This window comes from Phoenix dactylifera, chromosome 4, assembly GCF_009389715.1.
Source record: "Phoenix dactylifera cultivar Barhee BC4 chromosome 4, palm_55x_up_171113_PBpolish2nd_filt_p, whole genome shotgun sequence".
NCBI lineage: Eukaryota > Viridiplantae > Streptophyta > Magnoliopsida > Arecales > Arecaceae > Phoenix > Phoenix dactylifera.
The window spans coordinates 26,770,064-26,786,492 of NC_052395.1; the positions used below are offsets into that span (position 1 = coordinate 26,770,064).

The window sequence follows — 16,429 nt, forward strand, 5'->3', positions numbered from 1 at the left end:
CTTCTTACATTGCATCGACTTGCCTACTTAAGGTTACTACCTCAATGATGGAGCCAAGTCGTTCTATATTTGATAGAGGCATAACAAATATGGGCTGTAGTAGCGTGATGTCTGGTCAAACCCATAGCTTAGAACTATTTTGGGTCTACAAGGAACTAGAGAAAAACTCAAACTCCATGTTCTTGGTTCATTAACCATTAACATTGTTCTTGCACCCAAAAAAAAAAAAAAAGCATTAAAATAGTTCTCCTACAATATTGCCCGAGGAACCTTATGATCACACATATAAAATAAAAAACTTGTTAATAATATTGTATGTGACATAAAAGCAGCAATAATAATAAATTCAAAATTAGTTTCTGAGGGCATGTTTCCAACAACAGGAGCAACAAAGCAGAGCCGGCATAAACAGAAACAAAAAGCAACATTTGAATGGCATGAAAGCATTTCCAAATAAGGAAAAACTGTGCATTTCTGACGCATCCAATCCCTATCATGTACCAAGACAGGCTTCTGTGCATCCACAGACTTAGTTTTGAGATTTAAAAAATATCCCTTTGGGAAATCACTTATGTGCGATCACTGTACATTTAATCAAACATCATCTAAGCCTGTGAAGAACATTTGGGTGTCAAAGCATTTTCAAGCATTACCATAAACTTGTTTCCAACATTTAGCCGAGGCTGACCTCAACACAAATTGGAATGCACCGATGTTTCTGAGGATGATTTCTTCCACTAGCAAAATAAATGTTCATAATTTCCATTAGGTCGGGCAATCTATTTGATGTACATTGTCGTCTGCTAGTTCTTGTGGATAATAGAAAGGAGGAAAAAATTAAATGCAATCTTTCTGTGCATGCAGGAAAGTTCCTAGAAGAACAATTGAGTTCTGGTTTTGGATCCTCAGATCTGATCAGCGCACCATTTGCCAAGGCCTTCAACCTTGGACTAACTGAAGATCATTCAGTTCCAAATTGAATAGTGAAATGACCTTTTTTGAATCTCCCCTTGCCAACCGAAGAGGATAGCCAACACATGAACAGATACATTGATGTCCCATGCAAAGTCCAGTCCAGGAAACATCACCCAATTTGAAGAAGGCAGAGTGGCTGTTCGAAGAGCACCCAGTGATCAGTCATTCACCATCAGCAAAAGGGAAGAAAAATGATCAAATAAATTTCTACAGATTTAGAAAATTACGGATATAATAATTGTTCGCAAAGCATTTCATATGCAGCATCTTTAGAATGAGAAGATATACATAATGGCCTAGCTAATTCATATAGTTCAACGAAAAGAATTTCATAAGAAGGTTATATAACAAACTGGAATTATTGTATAGCTTAGACAGCGTTTACTAATGAACAAAACAAAGGAGACATCGGACTATGTGATGAAAGTGTAATTTTAAGCCCACATTTGGCAAAGTTCAAGAAGTCAAATTGATTATCGGTTGTCAGAATAGTGAAAAAAAAGTAAACAGCCAAAATAGACTCAGATTATTCATCTATCAAGCAGGAGTTGAGCCTTAACCTCTTTTTAAACAACCTTACAGCTCTTAATATTGCATAATAATTTCAAATTGCATGTCTCTTGCACACCTTGTTCATCCTTATAAGGTATTGCCAATCAATCAAAATCTTACACAGTTTTAAAGAGTTTGAACCATTGCTTCCAGAGTGTTCAACAGTAATGCACAACACTATCTTGCCTTTCTTTCTTTTACAAGTAGAGTCACCAATATCGACTAAAACATAAACATTATACAGAAAGGACCAAGTAATATTCATTCATTCCCTCTCTAGATGAGCAGGTCAACCAAATCAAAAAAGATGTCAGCCAGAAAGGATAAAAGAAATCAAACAAGTGAAGGAATGAGCAATTTTGTGGATTTGAAAACTGAATAACCGGTATAGAAAATTCCACATATGAAAGCCTAAGAGTTCATTCCTCATGGATGAGGCTGCAAAAGAAGGAAAATGCAAATCTAATGCTAATGCATTTTTGGTGCATTGATAAAGATCATAATATTTGGTAGTAGAGCCAGCCACAAGTTGGGAGGTCCAGACATATGAACGCTACCTGAAAAGATTGGGGAAGGGGTTGGGGTGGGCGAAAAGGCTACTTAGTAATGAAAGTGCGACTGCCATACATAAAAGGCTATTTAGACTAGCGAGTGAGAGCCATCAAAGAGTGGGCGACCGAGAATGTCAGCTGTGGAGTATGTAATTTCTTAGGTACCAAGTCCTATGCCTGACACATCTCTGAAGGCAGGCTTCTTTTGGATATATTGGTTAGGATATATATATATATAACATATACATACATAGATATAGTATGGCTAATAAATTGACAAATTAATGATGAGTAAACTTGCCAATTAATTTTAGAGCTTTTTTAAGTGTTTGCCAGCAGACTTGGCGTTGTACCATACCACTCTAAAAAATACTTCTCATATGTGCCCATACCATACTAGAGGATACTTTGGGGTAGTAAAAAGCATCTTATGATCATTTGATGAAATAGAAGATACCTGTCTCATTGTTTCATTTTTATAAAAATATGCCATAGGATTTAGGAAAATTATTAGAATTAAATTGATTTTAGATAACTAGTGACAGCAATAAAAAGTATCAATTTAAGATAGTTCATAGCATTAGGAAAAACTATCTGCATGAGAGAAAGCAACATTCTAACTAGAGTTTGGCACCTCATATACAAGTTGCAGTTCCAACATTTTAACTAGACTGTGGCATAGTATGTGCAAGTTTCTATATATCAAGGGCATGATGTAAGCATGACTAATGATATGTAGATCCCTGCTTAGGGCTGAAAACAGATTGGATATTGATATATCCATATTTTTTAATAAATACGGATACTGATGCGGATATTAAATGAATATCAAAATTAGTATTCATATTTGTTTTAAAGAGATATGGATATGAATCAGATATTATACATATCCATATTTGTTATAAACAGATCGGATATTAAACATATCCATATTTTCTTACCTAAATATGGATATAAATCGGATACTTTTTAAGATATTAATCAAATTTGAGCAAAATTTAATGATGAAAACTAGCAATAAAACCATGATCATAAAGAAAGATTCAATTAAAAAAATAATTTTAAAAAATATTTATCAATAATAAAAACTAACAATTTCATAAAGAAAATACCGCTCAAGGTTGTTCATCACCAAAGTAGACGGGATCTATGGTGCCTACAAGGCATCTCACGGTTGTCACCAAGTGGAAACTAGAAAATAAACAGGACTTTCGAATCTCTAATTGCTTGAAGACGATGAAGAGAAAAGACGGACGAAATAGATGAACGATAGGTTTAAGTCTTTCAGGCGTGCAAGGTGATTCGAAGAATTTTATTCGAATTAGGTATTCCATATTTGGGTTACTATCTTAAGTGAAGGTCATCCGATATCTGGGTTCTTTTTAGTTTAGGTTTGGTCAATTACTTAATTGATTTGCTGATTTAACTTAACTTAAACTTCTTCCTTTCACTTATCATTGTTATATGGATATCCGGACATGAATTAGAATCTGAAAAAATCAGGTATATCTGTATCCGTAATTGACTATACAAATCCATATTTGAATCCTCGGACCAAAAAATCAACATCCGAATCTGATCCGAATCGAATATAGAAATGGATACAGTCGAATATAATCCGACCCACTTTCAGCCCTATCCTTGATTTAAGCTCTATTATCGTCCAATCACATGCAATAAAATATGGAAAAAGGATTTCAATTGAATGATACTTACTAAAAGAGAAAACAATCTTCTTGATCAAACAATTGTTATAACCCAAGTCAAGACAAGTTATGTTTAGGTTGGAAATTATGGAGTTGGGGCAGGTTTGGATTTGCTTGTCGTGTTTTTAAGTTGGATTACTTTGAGGTAGGTTAGGTACTACACAAATCAATGGGTTTGTGTACCCCTAAACCATACTGATACACCGAAGTTAAAAGCATAAAACAAATTGAATCAAACTTGAGCTTAAATTGAGACCAAAACCAACCAAACCATCAAATAAATTGTATAAGATCCAGGTCTAAATTTTGGACTAGAAGCTAGCTTTAGTCCAACCATAGATGTTACTCAACTTGTATAAACATTCAATCCAACACAAACTAGTAATTTGGGAATAGTAGGATATAAAACTTTAGACATTTATATTAAAAATAAAAACATCTATATTAACATACCTGGCCTCTTGATGTTTCCTAAGCTACCCATTCCAATAGTTTGTGCTCTAAATGGATAAAAGATTGGTGAAAGCAGGAACATTCCTGTAAAGGTGAAAAATTTCACAAAATTATAGCATCTACAACAATGGCTACAACAACGAAACATACTAGTGGAAACATGCATGATGAAGTTTGGAAGAAGGAGCTTGTTTTATAGAAAAGCAATATAAGAATGACAAAAAACATTTACAGCATATAGGCTGTATCATAACTGTCATACTTTTATTTCTCATAGCATGTCATAGAAATAAGTTTAGTTACGCAAAAACAATATATACTAAATGCCTGTTATGGATTCCAGAATAATCTTGTCACCAGTCACATTATTTTTGTTAAGTCACAAAAATACTAAATATGCAAGTCAGAGCTTGCTGTAACAAATTTAGTAACATATTCAGAGTGTGTATAATAGAGCTGCCAACGATACTAAAAGATTTAAGCTAGGTGTCAACCCATCCTTGTTTGCCAAACATCAAACCATTGTTTCAATTAGAGAAACATTGAAAATCAAAGCATTCCTGAAGGCAAAAGCATTGGAAAGAAATCCCAAGAGCGTGGATATTAAAAGCCTCTAGACACCTATGCTGAGTTTGGAGTAGACAATCGAATAAAGTAAATGGGTAATAAAGTTCAAAAAGATGGTAGCATGGGCACATGGAAGAAGTTTGAGAGTTGCACTAGTAGAGTATAATGTGATGAAATACTGGCCTCTGTGCGCCACAAAGTTAAGAGGAGGACCTGATAGGTAGTGGGTTGGATTTATGAGTAGGATTCAGATAAGTTGCAAAATCTAAACCTTGATGTTATTTGTGAGAGAATATCAAAGAAAAGCTTTCACAAAATAGGTTTCTGCCAATGCTACGAATATGCATAGATAAGGTTAAAGGCTGCAGTTTGTTAATGCTAATTGTATGATTCTGTAAGTTAACGTAGTTGAATCAATATCACTCTGAACATAATAATCACCTCCATCAAGAAGAAAAGGAGGACAAGAAAAAGATATGCATGATATTTGAAACAATATAAGCTTCATAAAATAAAGAGGGTTTGCTATTGAAATTACGTCATATTCTCCCAAAGATGTACACTGAACTACTGAAGTGCCACTATATTCTTGAGATGTTGAAATATTCTAGTTTCTACGATAGTAAACATGAATACAATGGCAAACTTTATGTCATTTGATAGTAAAGTAATATGTTTTTCTTCAATTACTAAAGCATACATGAAGACTGAATTTAGGTATGAAGCATGACTATGATGTAACAAGTTCTTATGGCCAATGCTTTACACACGATTGGCATCACTAGCACTTGGAGACATTAACAGACTTTCTGTTAGCAGTTAGCACAGACATATACCAAGACCATTAATGCAACACAATCATATTAAAAGAACGAATGCATAAGAATCATGTGCATTTAATAACCAAAACAGGAGAGGAATAATTAACCAAGGCCAATGTAATACAATGCAAGCACACCATTCATTTCAGGCCTATGCATAGCATAGTCTTAATATTTATATCAAGTGCATGTCATCTGATGGATACAATCAACCCCCATGCACCATTAGTTCCACTTAAAACATATGAAGGCTAGGTCAGGTAATACAACATATATGATGGATCATCCTCTTATACATCCAGTTCATACCAGTATGATGATGTATCTTGCCTAATTGTTGTGGATGTGGCATAATCAATACAAAGCATGGCCCATATATAAAGATATGAATTCGTAAGTCATCCAAAAAAAGAAAAATCACTTATGATGCCTAGTTTTGAAGGTCTATCTATCTAAGCATATGATGGGTTGACATTATAACTCAAAAACAGAATACTACTTCCAGATAACTATATCACCTTGAAATTACCTAAATGAGATTTTCCCACCTCTTCTCTAGAAGGGGAGGATAAACGATAATTTATTTAATCAAGTAGATAATTACAGGTAGGTGACGGCAAAAAAGATCAGCCTCAAAAGCTATATCTAGACTCAGTCAAGTGAAACAGCTTAAAACAACATAATCCACACAAGGAAGAAGGGAACCAAATTCATGGGAAATATGCTGTGTTGAATTCAAACACATTTTGCAATGAAGGCTGCAAAAGGAAAAGACGAGGCTGGGTTCTGGGAAGACGGGTATTATAACATTAACTTCAATTGAACAGGGCATCAGGTGCTAAGATAGCATCATTGCTGTGCACCGAGTTCTCAGCTCATTCAGTCTTTCTAATTGACCGAGCGTGAAGAATTTTTATTCTCTGAAGAAAGAAATAAAAGAGACATGATATTGGATTTGGGAAATTCATTTGAGAAATTGGCCAAAGGATCAGGAGCCTGCTAGTGTTGTATCAGTTCCCTATTAGTGGTCTTCGAACATAATTATATATTATAGTTCTTCAAATAGAATTTTGGTGTGCTGGAATTCTTTTTCTCTTAACATTGTGAGTTAGAACTTTAGTATGCACAAGTGACTACTGCACTTGCTACTACTACCGCTACCAAGGACGCGGTTCGGAGAGTACCGAGCTATACCGAGGGCTGACCAGTGCGGTTCCAGCCCTTGGTTCGAGAAATCGGCGGGGGAAGGGAAAAGAGAGAAGTAAAGAGAGAAAAAGAGAGAGAGAGAGAGAGAGGGGAGGGAGGGAGGCAGAGGGGGCTTGGAAGACCTCCTCCACTCACCCGCAGGGGGCGCTAGGCGGAGCCCCTATTTCTGCCCCGGTTCTTAAATTTTTTCATTTCTTTAAGTGAAGTTGGCAAACTCTGTGCCGACTTTACTTTAAAAAATTAAAAAAAGTAAAAATCAGGGTCGAGCCCTTGTTTCGTTCGAAACAAAGGCTCCTCCCCGCGCCCTTTGCAGACAAGTGGAGGAGGAGATGAGGGATTCCGAGACCCCTCTCTCACCCTCTCCTGGCATCTCTCATGCTCCCCCTCCCTTTTCCTTCCTCTCCCTCCTTCCCTCTCTCTCTCCTTCTTGACCCTGAGCCCTCGTTTCGAACGAAACAAGGGCTCCGCCCAACGGCCCAAGCAAAGGAGGAAAGGAGGGCTTCTAAACCCCTTCTCTCTCCCTCTCCCAACATCTCTCTCCCCCCTCCCTCTCTCTCTCTCGTCCTCTCTCTCCTCCCTCTCCCCCTCCCTCTCCGATTTTTCTTCATCAGTACATGCTAGAACAGCATGGCATGGTATCATATCGTACCATACCATCGGCCTATCAGCATGGCTGCCGGTTTCGGTACTGCAGATCTTAACCGCTATTTAGACCCTAGATTAGCTCTCCTTTTATTTTTACCACCCCTTGACCTAAATTTTCTCTTAGATGGGTGCTTGTGCATATTGCATTTTTGGAGCTTTAATTTGTTCATTGACTTTCTGGAGCTATTGCAGCAACTATGCAAGGGCCAATGTCTTCTTATTTAGAGTACAATTAAGTGTGAAATTTTTGTAAAACTTAAGTACCATTTGCAATATGGTGTCAATTTGGATGTCAACATCCATCATTGATCCAAAAAGCTCTAACTCTTGAATGTAGCCAATCAACGCAACTATAGGATCAGGTCCACCTTTTGGCAGCTTGGCATGTTAATCAACACCCTAAGAGTCTTAAGGCGTGCTAGCCTTTGCTATCTACAAATCATTTCTTGAACATTGTGAATAATATCGGAAGTAGCCTGTATCTTTTCATTCTAAGACAACAGAATATCTAACATGCTAGCCAGAATATGACATTTTCTCGTTTATTGGTGTAATCAAGGTTTTAAATCTCGTGGGATGAGGTTGTCCTTATTTTTTCATGAAACAGGGCATGCCATTATCCCACCCATCCCAACATTTGGGATAGGAAATATCCCAAAATGTGCCAATCGAGATGCTGGATTAATGGCAGGATTGTCTTGTCCCAACACTCAGGATGGTACCCCATCCAGGTGTCCCATGGGATGTCCCACTGGAACTTGAGCTCTTGGGTGCGGTCCTAATTTTCCAATGCTTCCTTCGACTAATGTATAATATCAACACCATCATGATATGTTAGTCTACCCTCTGTCAACACCCAGCTGAGGCTATCAGTAGATAATATCAAATTCGACTAATGTCTCCAAGATGCAGTAAGGTCCAACCAACTTGTCTTCTCTCAAAATTTTCATCAAAGGATTAAAATTGCCCATACTCATTTCTATCGAGAACCTCAAAGGAATTAAAACTAACCATATTCATTTCTATCAAAAACCTCAATCCATAGTTACCCAAACTCATGCATGCATTGCAAAAGGGGATGAACTTTAAGGTGGATAGCAACTATCCTACCCATTCTAAGTAATCAGCAACATCCCAGATATCACCATTGATGTGATGGACCTCGATTTTGGACTCTCGACTTCGCCTGATATCTTAGGATCACTATCGTACCCATCAGTTAAGCATGATCCATCATCTCAATCAAGAGTCAAAATATAATGGTGAGCTTTGCATAGGCATGTACTCTTATTCGATGTGCTCCTTCCCAACTCACGTACAACTACAAGCCTACTAACAAAAATCGAGTTAGCTTCTGCATGGACATGCGGTTACCAACTGTATGCTAGCACCTTATAGAGCGGACAATGGATAGCCATGGTGACTCATACATGTACCTACCCTCATATATGCTTATGATTAAATGCCGTTGAGGGATTTAGTGAGCTTCAATGATCTAATCACCAAGATAGCACCAATAAAGATATACATATATATACATTCATATATGTACATATATAGATACACACACACATATATATATATATATATATGGCATACATGAAATAACAGACGTCATATCGTATATGAAATGCATGACATCTATATGGCCAAAACCGTAGGTAATCAGACCAATAAGCAATTTTAAAGTAGTAAATCAAATCCACATATGGCAACGACGGTGCCATAGATTCATTTAATTTCAAGGTTCGCCGTACCGGTACCGGACCCCGTACCGATGCCGCAATAGATAGGCATACCGAGTGACGGTACGGTACGGTATATGGTACACCAGATGTACCGGTATCGGTACCCACCGATACTGATACGGTACGTCCGGTACCGACCGGTACAGCATACCATCATTCAACTATAGAAATCTAATTTATGCATTAGTTGATCCATGCCACTATGCCACCTTAACGCATCCCAATTATACATAAAAAGGATGGCCTATTGGTAAAAAAGCAAGTGCCAATACCTTTACAATGGCCTTATAAAGCATCTAGAAATTGAAAATTCAAACCATCAACAATAAAAAAAATTATATACATTCACATTACATTCCATCACCATATTCACATACAAATTTAATGTATATCATGTACAATAACATGCAATCATAGCCCAACTTTAATGTCAAAATTGATAAATCAAGGATTTTAAAGAGAATTGAAATGAGATCGACCCCCTTGAACAGAATTATACTGCATTGCAATTATTCCTAAATTAGTCCCACCAATCCAATAAAAAAATTTAAATCATCATCCCATGATGCTAATCATAATATGTTTTGTTATCAACATCATCCCATGAATTTAAAACTGTGTAGTTCATGAATTACTTGAACAAAGACCTAAGGTTTAAAATAAATTTTATCCCTTTAATTCGAATATAAAATAATTAGACTATCATGGAACATAAGTGGCAAAACTCAGCTAATTTTCCAACCAAGTAAATATGCCATGGAACCAGTCTGGGTAGCAACTTTCGCCATTTCGGTATTGGACCCTGTTGGCACGGTATGGTACAGAGTCTTTTCGATATACCGAGTATCAGTACGCCTCCTGTACGGAATACCAGTTCACTCGGTATCCTCCTATACCGGGTACCGGTATCGAACCAGTATGGTACGGTACGCCCCGTTATGCTAAGTTCAAGCCGGTGTGGCGAGCCGTGCTAGGTAGTCTTGTAATTTTCAATCAATCCAATCATCTGATCTATAATAAAATTAAAGAAAAATATCCAAATTAATTTCTTTTAGTCTAAGACTAATCTAACCCATAATTGCTAAAATAGCCTATATAATCAGCTCTAATCTTATGATAAGTTTCTGGGTAAACCGGTCATCATATGACCTAATTGGGTTGTATTGGGTGACTTGTTTATGATAAATGACATGCTGAAATTTAAACCTGATAAACTCTGGTATAAACCCTCATAAATTCAGTGATCTAGAGGTCCTACTAACTAATATAAGAAAATTTAATTTTGACTTCCCATAACTGGCCTTACTCAAACTTGCGACTTGATTAGAGTACCTGCGATATGCTTTACACGTTCGCTTCCAGGACGTCACGCCCGCGCGTCTCATGACTGTAATGGTTGGGGTTGGCTCTGCTCGCCGGTTGTGCTGCGTGAGCCTCCAGATGCCTCCAAGCAAACGAAGGTTTTCGGGGTGATCGCCGCGCATCCTTCCCATGCTCCGTGACAATGGCGGTGCCCCGAAACAAAGGGGCCACCCAGTCGCGGTCGCTAGGGCAGGGCCGTATCCCGGCATCCCCGCCGGGATACGGGCCGTTTTCCCGCGGCAAGTCATCACCAAAAAGAGGGGCCGGTCTTCGTGCCAGGGTATCCCGATCCGAATGCCACGAAAATTTAGGGAAGCCTTTTTCTTAAAAGAGTTTCTGCGACCGGTGAGCGTGACGTTTGGGAAGCATGAGCAACCCATGAGCCCCGTACCGACCCATTGGGATCCTAGGCATACAGACCTAAAGGATGATTGTCATACCGTCCACTGTCGTCACTTCCCCAGCATAATTAGATTAAAAGCAAGTGAAAATACCAGCCATTAATACAAAAATGTTGCTATATGCAGTAGGTCAATCCTCTTTGAATTTACATCTCTTCCTTTTTCGATTCCAATTCAACTTGAACTATACCAAGATCAAGGATTAACAATATTAGAAAAGTTCGAGATCTTGGAAGAAAACATACAACTAAAAATTGTTGCAAAAAACTGCTATCAACCAAGATGAAAAATAGGGCTGCACTCATACTTCGCTATTTCCAGGTATCATGCACAATAGATGCATTTGCCATCCATATTTATTTACTATTATGTAAAATTAACCCCTTAGGCATCCCCCTATGGTCACGATAGTACATGAGAAAAAGACAAACCATTCAGCCTGATTAGCCCCATCAGTGGAGAGCCAATAGATAATAAAAAATATGTCAAGACTTTTATAGAAGTTCGAATAAAAATTCTCTGGTGCACGCACAAGAGATCACCTAGGAACCTCTTCTATTTTTGCCCTGTAACCCCTAGCATGGATCTTAAAGGGGCAACTAAAGAGGCAAGATGGAAGGGGACTTCTACTAACAGAGTCCCTCCTGTCTTCATTATTTCCAAAAAAAATGAGTTCCTTCATCCGTCTCATAGCTCCCATATCTCTCTTCTTTCTCCTCCCGAATCCCTCTCGGTCTCTTTCCTTTCCCATCTCCAGGCGATCTCCTAGATGATCTATCCAGGTGATCCAATACATATCTCTAAGCAAATTGAAATACGGTTCCCAAAATATGGTATTCACCAATACATAATTTATGGCCAGCTAATACACCTAGCAATAGTTTCTAGAATACGGTGTTTACTAATACACAGTACATGACGAGCTATACATACCTGAAAAAATAATCATCCAACGACTCAATACACACCTGCAGTGGTAACGATACACAATTTTAGGAACAGTGTGTTCACTAGTTTACACTCTATGGCCGGTTGATGCACACCTGGATAGATTGCCTAGGGAGAGATCACTTGGGGATGGGTAAGGGAAGAGATCGAGAGGGATTTGGAAGGAGGAGAAAGAAGAGGGATCTAGGGACAGACGGATGGACTCACAGTTTATTTATTTATTTATTGGAAATGATGGAGACAGGAGGGACCCTGTTAGTATGAGTCCCCTTCCGTCTGGTCTCTTTAGTTGTCACTTCAAGACCCATGCTAGGAGTTACATGGCAAAAAAAATAAGAGGTCTCCAAGCAAACTTCTTTGGTGCATGCACCAGAGCATTTTTGTTCTAGAAATTGGACCTAGAAGGAAGAACGTCTCATAGCTATTGAGTGAGTGTGTGTGCAAGCGCTTGTGCATGTGTGTGCATGCATGTGCGTGCACGTGTGGGCATGATGGAGGGAGCTTAGATCTCACAAAGCCAAATATGAAGTGTGTATATTTAATAAAAGAATTGCTTTATTTCACATTTTCTTTTGTAGATGTTGAAATAATGTTAGAAAGAATGAGAGAGCTACAAACACAAATTATGGGCCCAAGAGGGTTCAAACAATTCCAAGATACAAGGCATTCCGTGAAGGAATGCACATTTGATCAGATCCCCTTTGCCGTGGAGTCCAATCTGTTATCACTATTCAAAGTATACTTTGAGGGCACCTGCCCTTTCTAAGAATGCCATCAATTTTGAAGAAGAAAATTCCACTTGTTACATAAAGTCAGACCTTTTTTCCCAACTCTCGGAGCTATATCTTCTTATCATTCAACCTTTTCAAGGGGTCATGCTGGTAAAAGCTTCTTCTAAATCCTTTGACTCAAGATCACCAGTAATCTCCACAAGAGCATTCCCCATCTCTGAAATGATGAAAACGGCTAACATCTCTGACTATAATCTCCCGGTCCACAATCTTAGATATAAACTTAATAGCCACATGGCAATCATCACAAACTCGTAAGTTCTTCATGACTCGAATTGGAACTCCTTCAGGCATGCTCAGAATAGCAAATGCAATAGCCAGCTTCTCACTGTGATGAGCCAAACTGCACTCTTTCTCTTCATCATCCATGTCATGCAGAACTGTGCTGGTGTCTGGCACATACCCATACTGCCTCATCTTTCCTATCAGCTGGTTCAAGCACACTTCGATCTCTCCCTGCATAGGATGCAACCTGTCCCCCGTGGAGAACTGGTGCACCTGGCCCCTGAGCTCCACCCAGCTGATCCCAGGCTCCTTTCTCACCCTTCTCTCCCTCATAGCTCTTCGAATCTCAGATACCTCACCCCACCTTTTGGACGTAGCCCGAATGTTTGAGAGCAACACATAAGAAGCAGAATCCTGCGGCTCCAACCTCAGCACATGCTCTGCTACCTGCTCTGCCATCTCCGCATTCCTGTGGGTCTTACAGGCAGATAACAGCGTCTTCCAAATGACTCCATCAGCACTTACAGGCATCGATTTGATCAGAGCTTCAGCCTCATCCAGACATCCCGAGCGCCCAAGCAGATCGACGATGCACGTATAGTGCTTCAAAGTAGGCTTTAGTCTGTACTTCTGTGTCATAAGCTCAAAATATTCCATTCCCTTGTCCTTCAAACCACTGTGACTGCAAGCATATAGCAAGCTCAAGAACGTGACCTCATTCGGTTCAGTCCCTTCTTCCACCATCTCCTCAAACAGCTTGATTGCCTTCTGCCCATGTCCATGGAACCCATAAGCTGCAATCATCGAGCTCCACAAAACAAGATCTGATCCATTTGATTCAGAAAATACTTTAGCAGAGTCATCCAAGCATCCGCATTTTGAATACATGCTCACAAGCGAACTTCTCACTGCCACCACCTGATCAACTCCGGCTTTAGTGGCCTGCGAATGAATCTGCTGGCCCTGCCCAAGAGCCGCCAAATCCGAGCACGAGCTCATAACACTCACAAAGGTGACCTGATCTGGCGCCAGTCCAGCAGCCTTCATCAGACTAAAATAGTCAAGAGCTCCCTCGGGGTCTCCATTCTGCACCCTTCCCGCGATTATGGTGTTGCAGGAGACAATGTTAAGTGCCGGCAATCCTTTTAACACCCTCTCGCCCTCCTCAAGGCATCCGTTTCTCATGTACATGTGAGCCAGCGAGCTGCCGACGCACATATCACATTCGAAACCAGAGTATATCACACAGGAATGAATCTGCCGGCCCGAACTGACATCTTTTATCCCAGCACAGCACCGCAGGACGCTGCCCAAACTGAACTCGTCCGGTCGCAGCCCCTGCCTCCGCATCTCGGCGAACAGCTCCAATCCTTGCTCGTCGAGCCCGAAGTGAGTCAGCCCTGTTACCATGGCATTCCAGGTGGCGAGGTTCCTCTCGGGCATGTCGTCGAATAACTCGCGGGCATCCCGGAGGTCCCCGTTCTGGAGGAGGCCGCCGAGGAGGATATTGTAGGACATGACGTTCCTCCTCGGCATTGCGCCGAACAGGGAGAGGGCGGTCTGGAGCAGGCCGATTTTGGAGTACATGTGGAGGAGGTGGTTGGCAGTGAAGCGGTCGTTGGAGGCGCCGGAGGTGATGATGAGGGCGTGGATCTGCTGGCCATGGCGGAGAGGGAGGAGGCAGCAGGCTTGGAGGAGGTGGGAGAAGAGGTTAGGATCCGCAAATAGCTCGGGGAGGAAGCCTTGCAAGGCTTCTCTGAGAGAGCCTTTGGAGCAGAGGTGGATGAATGCTTGTTTAGATTTAACGGAAGATTGGCTTCTGGGTTGGCATGGGCTGCAGCAGAAAGTTTTGGAGAGGAGTTTGGTGAGCTTTAGAGCGGGCAGGAGAAGGTGTTTGAGTGGAGGCTTGGCCATATGACCCTGGCCAAGGCCGTCTCATTCGTTCATTTCGTTGTTCTTTTATGGCCAAGGCCGCTTTTTTGCCAAAAAAAAGAAGAAAAAAAAGTCACCCCCCACCCCGCCTTTTATATGTACATATATTTGTGTGTGCGTGTGGAAAGGCCTAGGCCATTTCCATGCCCTCAACATACATTGGCAGTAAGTCGATATACATCTTGATGAAACAAAATATCATTGTCATAGAATCATACAACTAAGGTCTTATGTGGAACACAGTGATCTATATCACTATTTACGCCATATCTTGATGGATGTTTAGAGTTCTAAGATGTATTGTAAAAATGACAGATGGCAACATCGCAGATCATTCCAAAACAACTATGTAAGTGCCATGTGGCGTTATCAAAGATAGGTCGGTTGACTTAGACAACGAAGGGTATCAACCATGAACAAATTCCAGCCGAGTAGTCCGAAAATATAGAAAGCTAGCCGATTGAACAAAATAAGCCGTAAGTGCACGCTAGAAGGGCCAACTACGCACTTAGGCAAACTTACTTGCTATTACGCTATTGGCTGAGTATGGACCTCTAAGTGTTAAGCAATGATGATGAAAAATGTCGGCCTAGTCAGTTTAAAAATGGTTATCAAATAATATAATGTGAAAGCTGAAGGAAAGATTCAAAATTTAAAGCTAATCTGATAATTGACGTAGAAGAAAATGAAAATAGTGGCAGTAATCAACCAGGACATACGTCCAAATGAAAGAGATTACACTTATCTAAGCGACTGGTATATAGAACGTGGTGATCAGGGGCATATAAATGTGAGATCGAAAAGGGAAAAACAAGATCCATCAACCTAATCATTAACCAATTTTATGTTCCCTTCTATCTTATTATTTTTTAATCAATTTTCTTTTCTATCTTTAGTTCTCGGACCAAATGGGCAACATTCTAATAGTTGAACTTTAACCCTTAAAGTTCAAGGCAATTGGACCCATCTGCTCCTCTCTATTATTCTGTAGATGATTTGTGGCGTACTCTTGCTGTTATCTAACCCGACCATTGACCTATTCTTCTACCCATCTCATCTCGAGAGGGAAATAAGATTTTTGGTGTACCAGATGGAACCTTGACAACTAATCAGAATGCCGCCAAAGAAGAGGAGTGATATATAACCATGTAGTTTGGCTCAAGCTGAAAAGCCCTATTAATAATGCACACCAAGCAAAACTGTTGGAGCGCAATCCACAAGCATGCTGACAAATAGCTAGGTGTGGTGCATTACCCAGTTCAAACTCATGAAGGGACCATGGTCTTGAAGGTTAGGCTCCACCTACTGGGTTGGCCAGGGATATCTGGGGCACCCATTCTGCTCTTGCAGCGTCCAGAACGATATTGATATCCTGGATGCCCCCATCTCCTAGCTTTCTCAAGGTGAACTTCGATAGCAGCATAGCAGCGGATAGGAGCTGCGGAGGAGTAGAATTTATTATCAGGGATCATGACGCCAGACTCGTGGCGGCAGGTGGGCGGAGGATTTTTGATTCATCAGTAGTGACCGCGGAGCTTAGAACGGC

The 16,429-nt window shown here is 40.0% G+C and overlaps 1 protein-coding gene across 2 annotated transcripts; it reads right to left on the bottom strand.

The window, feature by feature from the left end:
- Nucleotides 1–492: 492 nt before the first annotated feature.
- LOC103697509 (pentatricopeptide repeat-containing protein At2g41080) lies at nt 493–14,944 on the bottom strand. 2 transcript variants are annotated; one of them, XR_005511749.1, is made up of 3 exons: nt 12,754–14,944; nt 4,238–4,321; nt 493–1,111 (listed from the first exon to the last, which is right to left on the bottom strand). XR_005511749.1 is itself a non-coding variant. In XM_039126033.1 (1 exon), exon 1 carries the CDS (start codon nt 14,863–14,865, stop codon nt 12,850–12,852), a length of 2,016 nt encoding a protein of 671 aa, XP_038981961.1. In that variant the 5' UTR covers nt 14,866–14,944; the 3' UTR covers nt 12,473–12,849. The 2 variants fall into 2 exon arrangements, 1 of the variants encoding a protein (XP_038981961.1); XM_039126033.1 differs by lacking the exons at nt 493–1,111; nt 4,238–4,321 and having other exon boundaries at nt 12,473–14,944.
- Nucleotides 14,945–16,429: the final 1,485 nt, after the last annotated feature.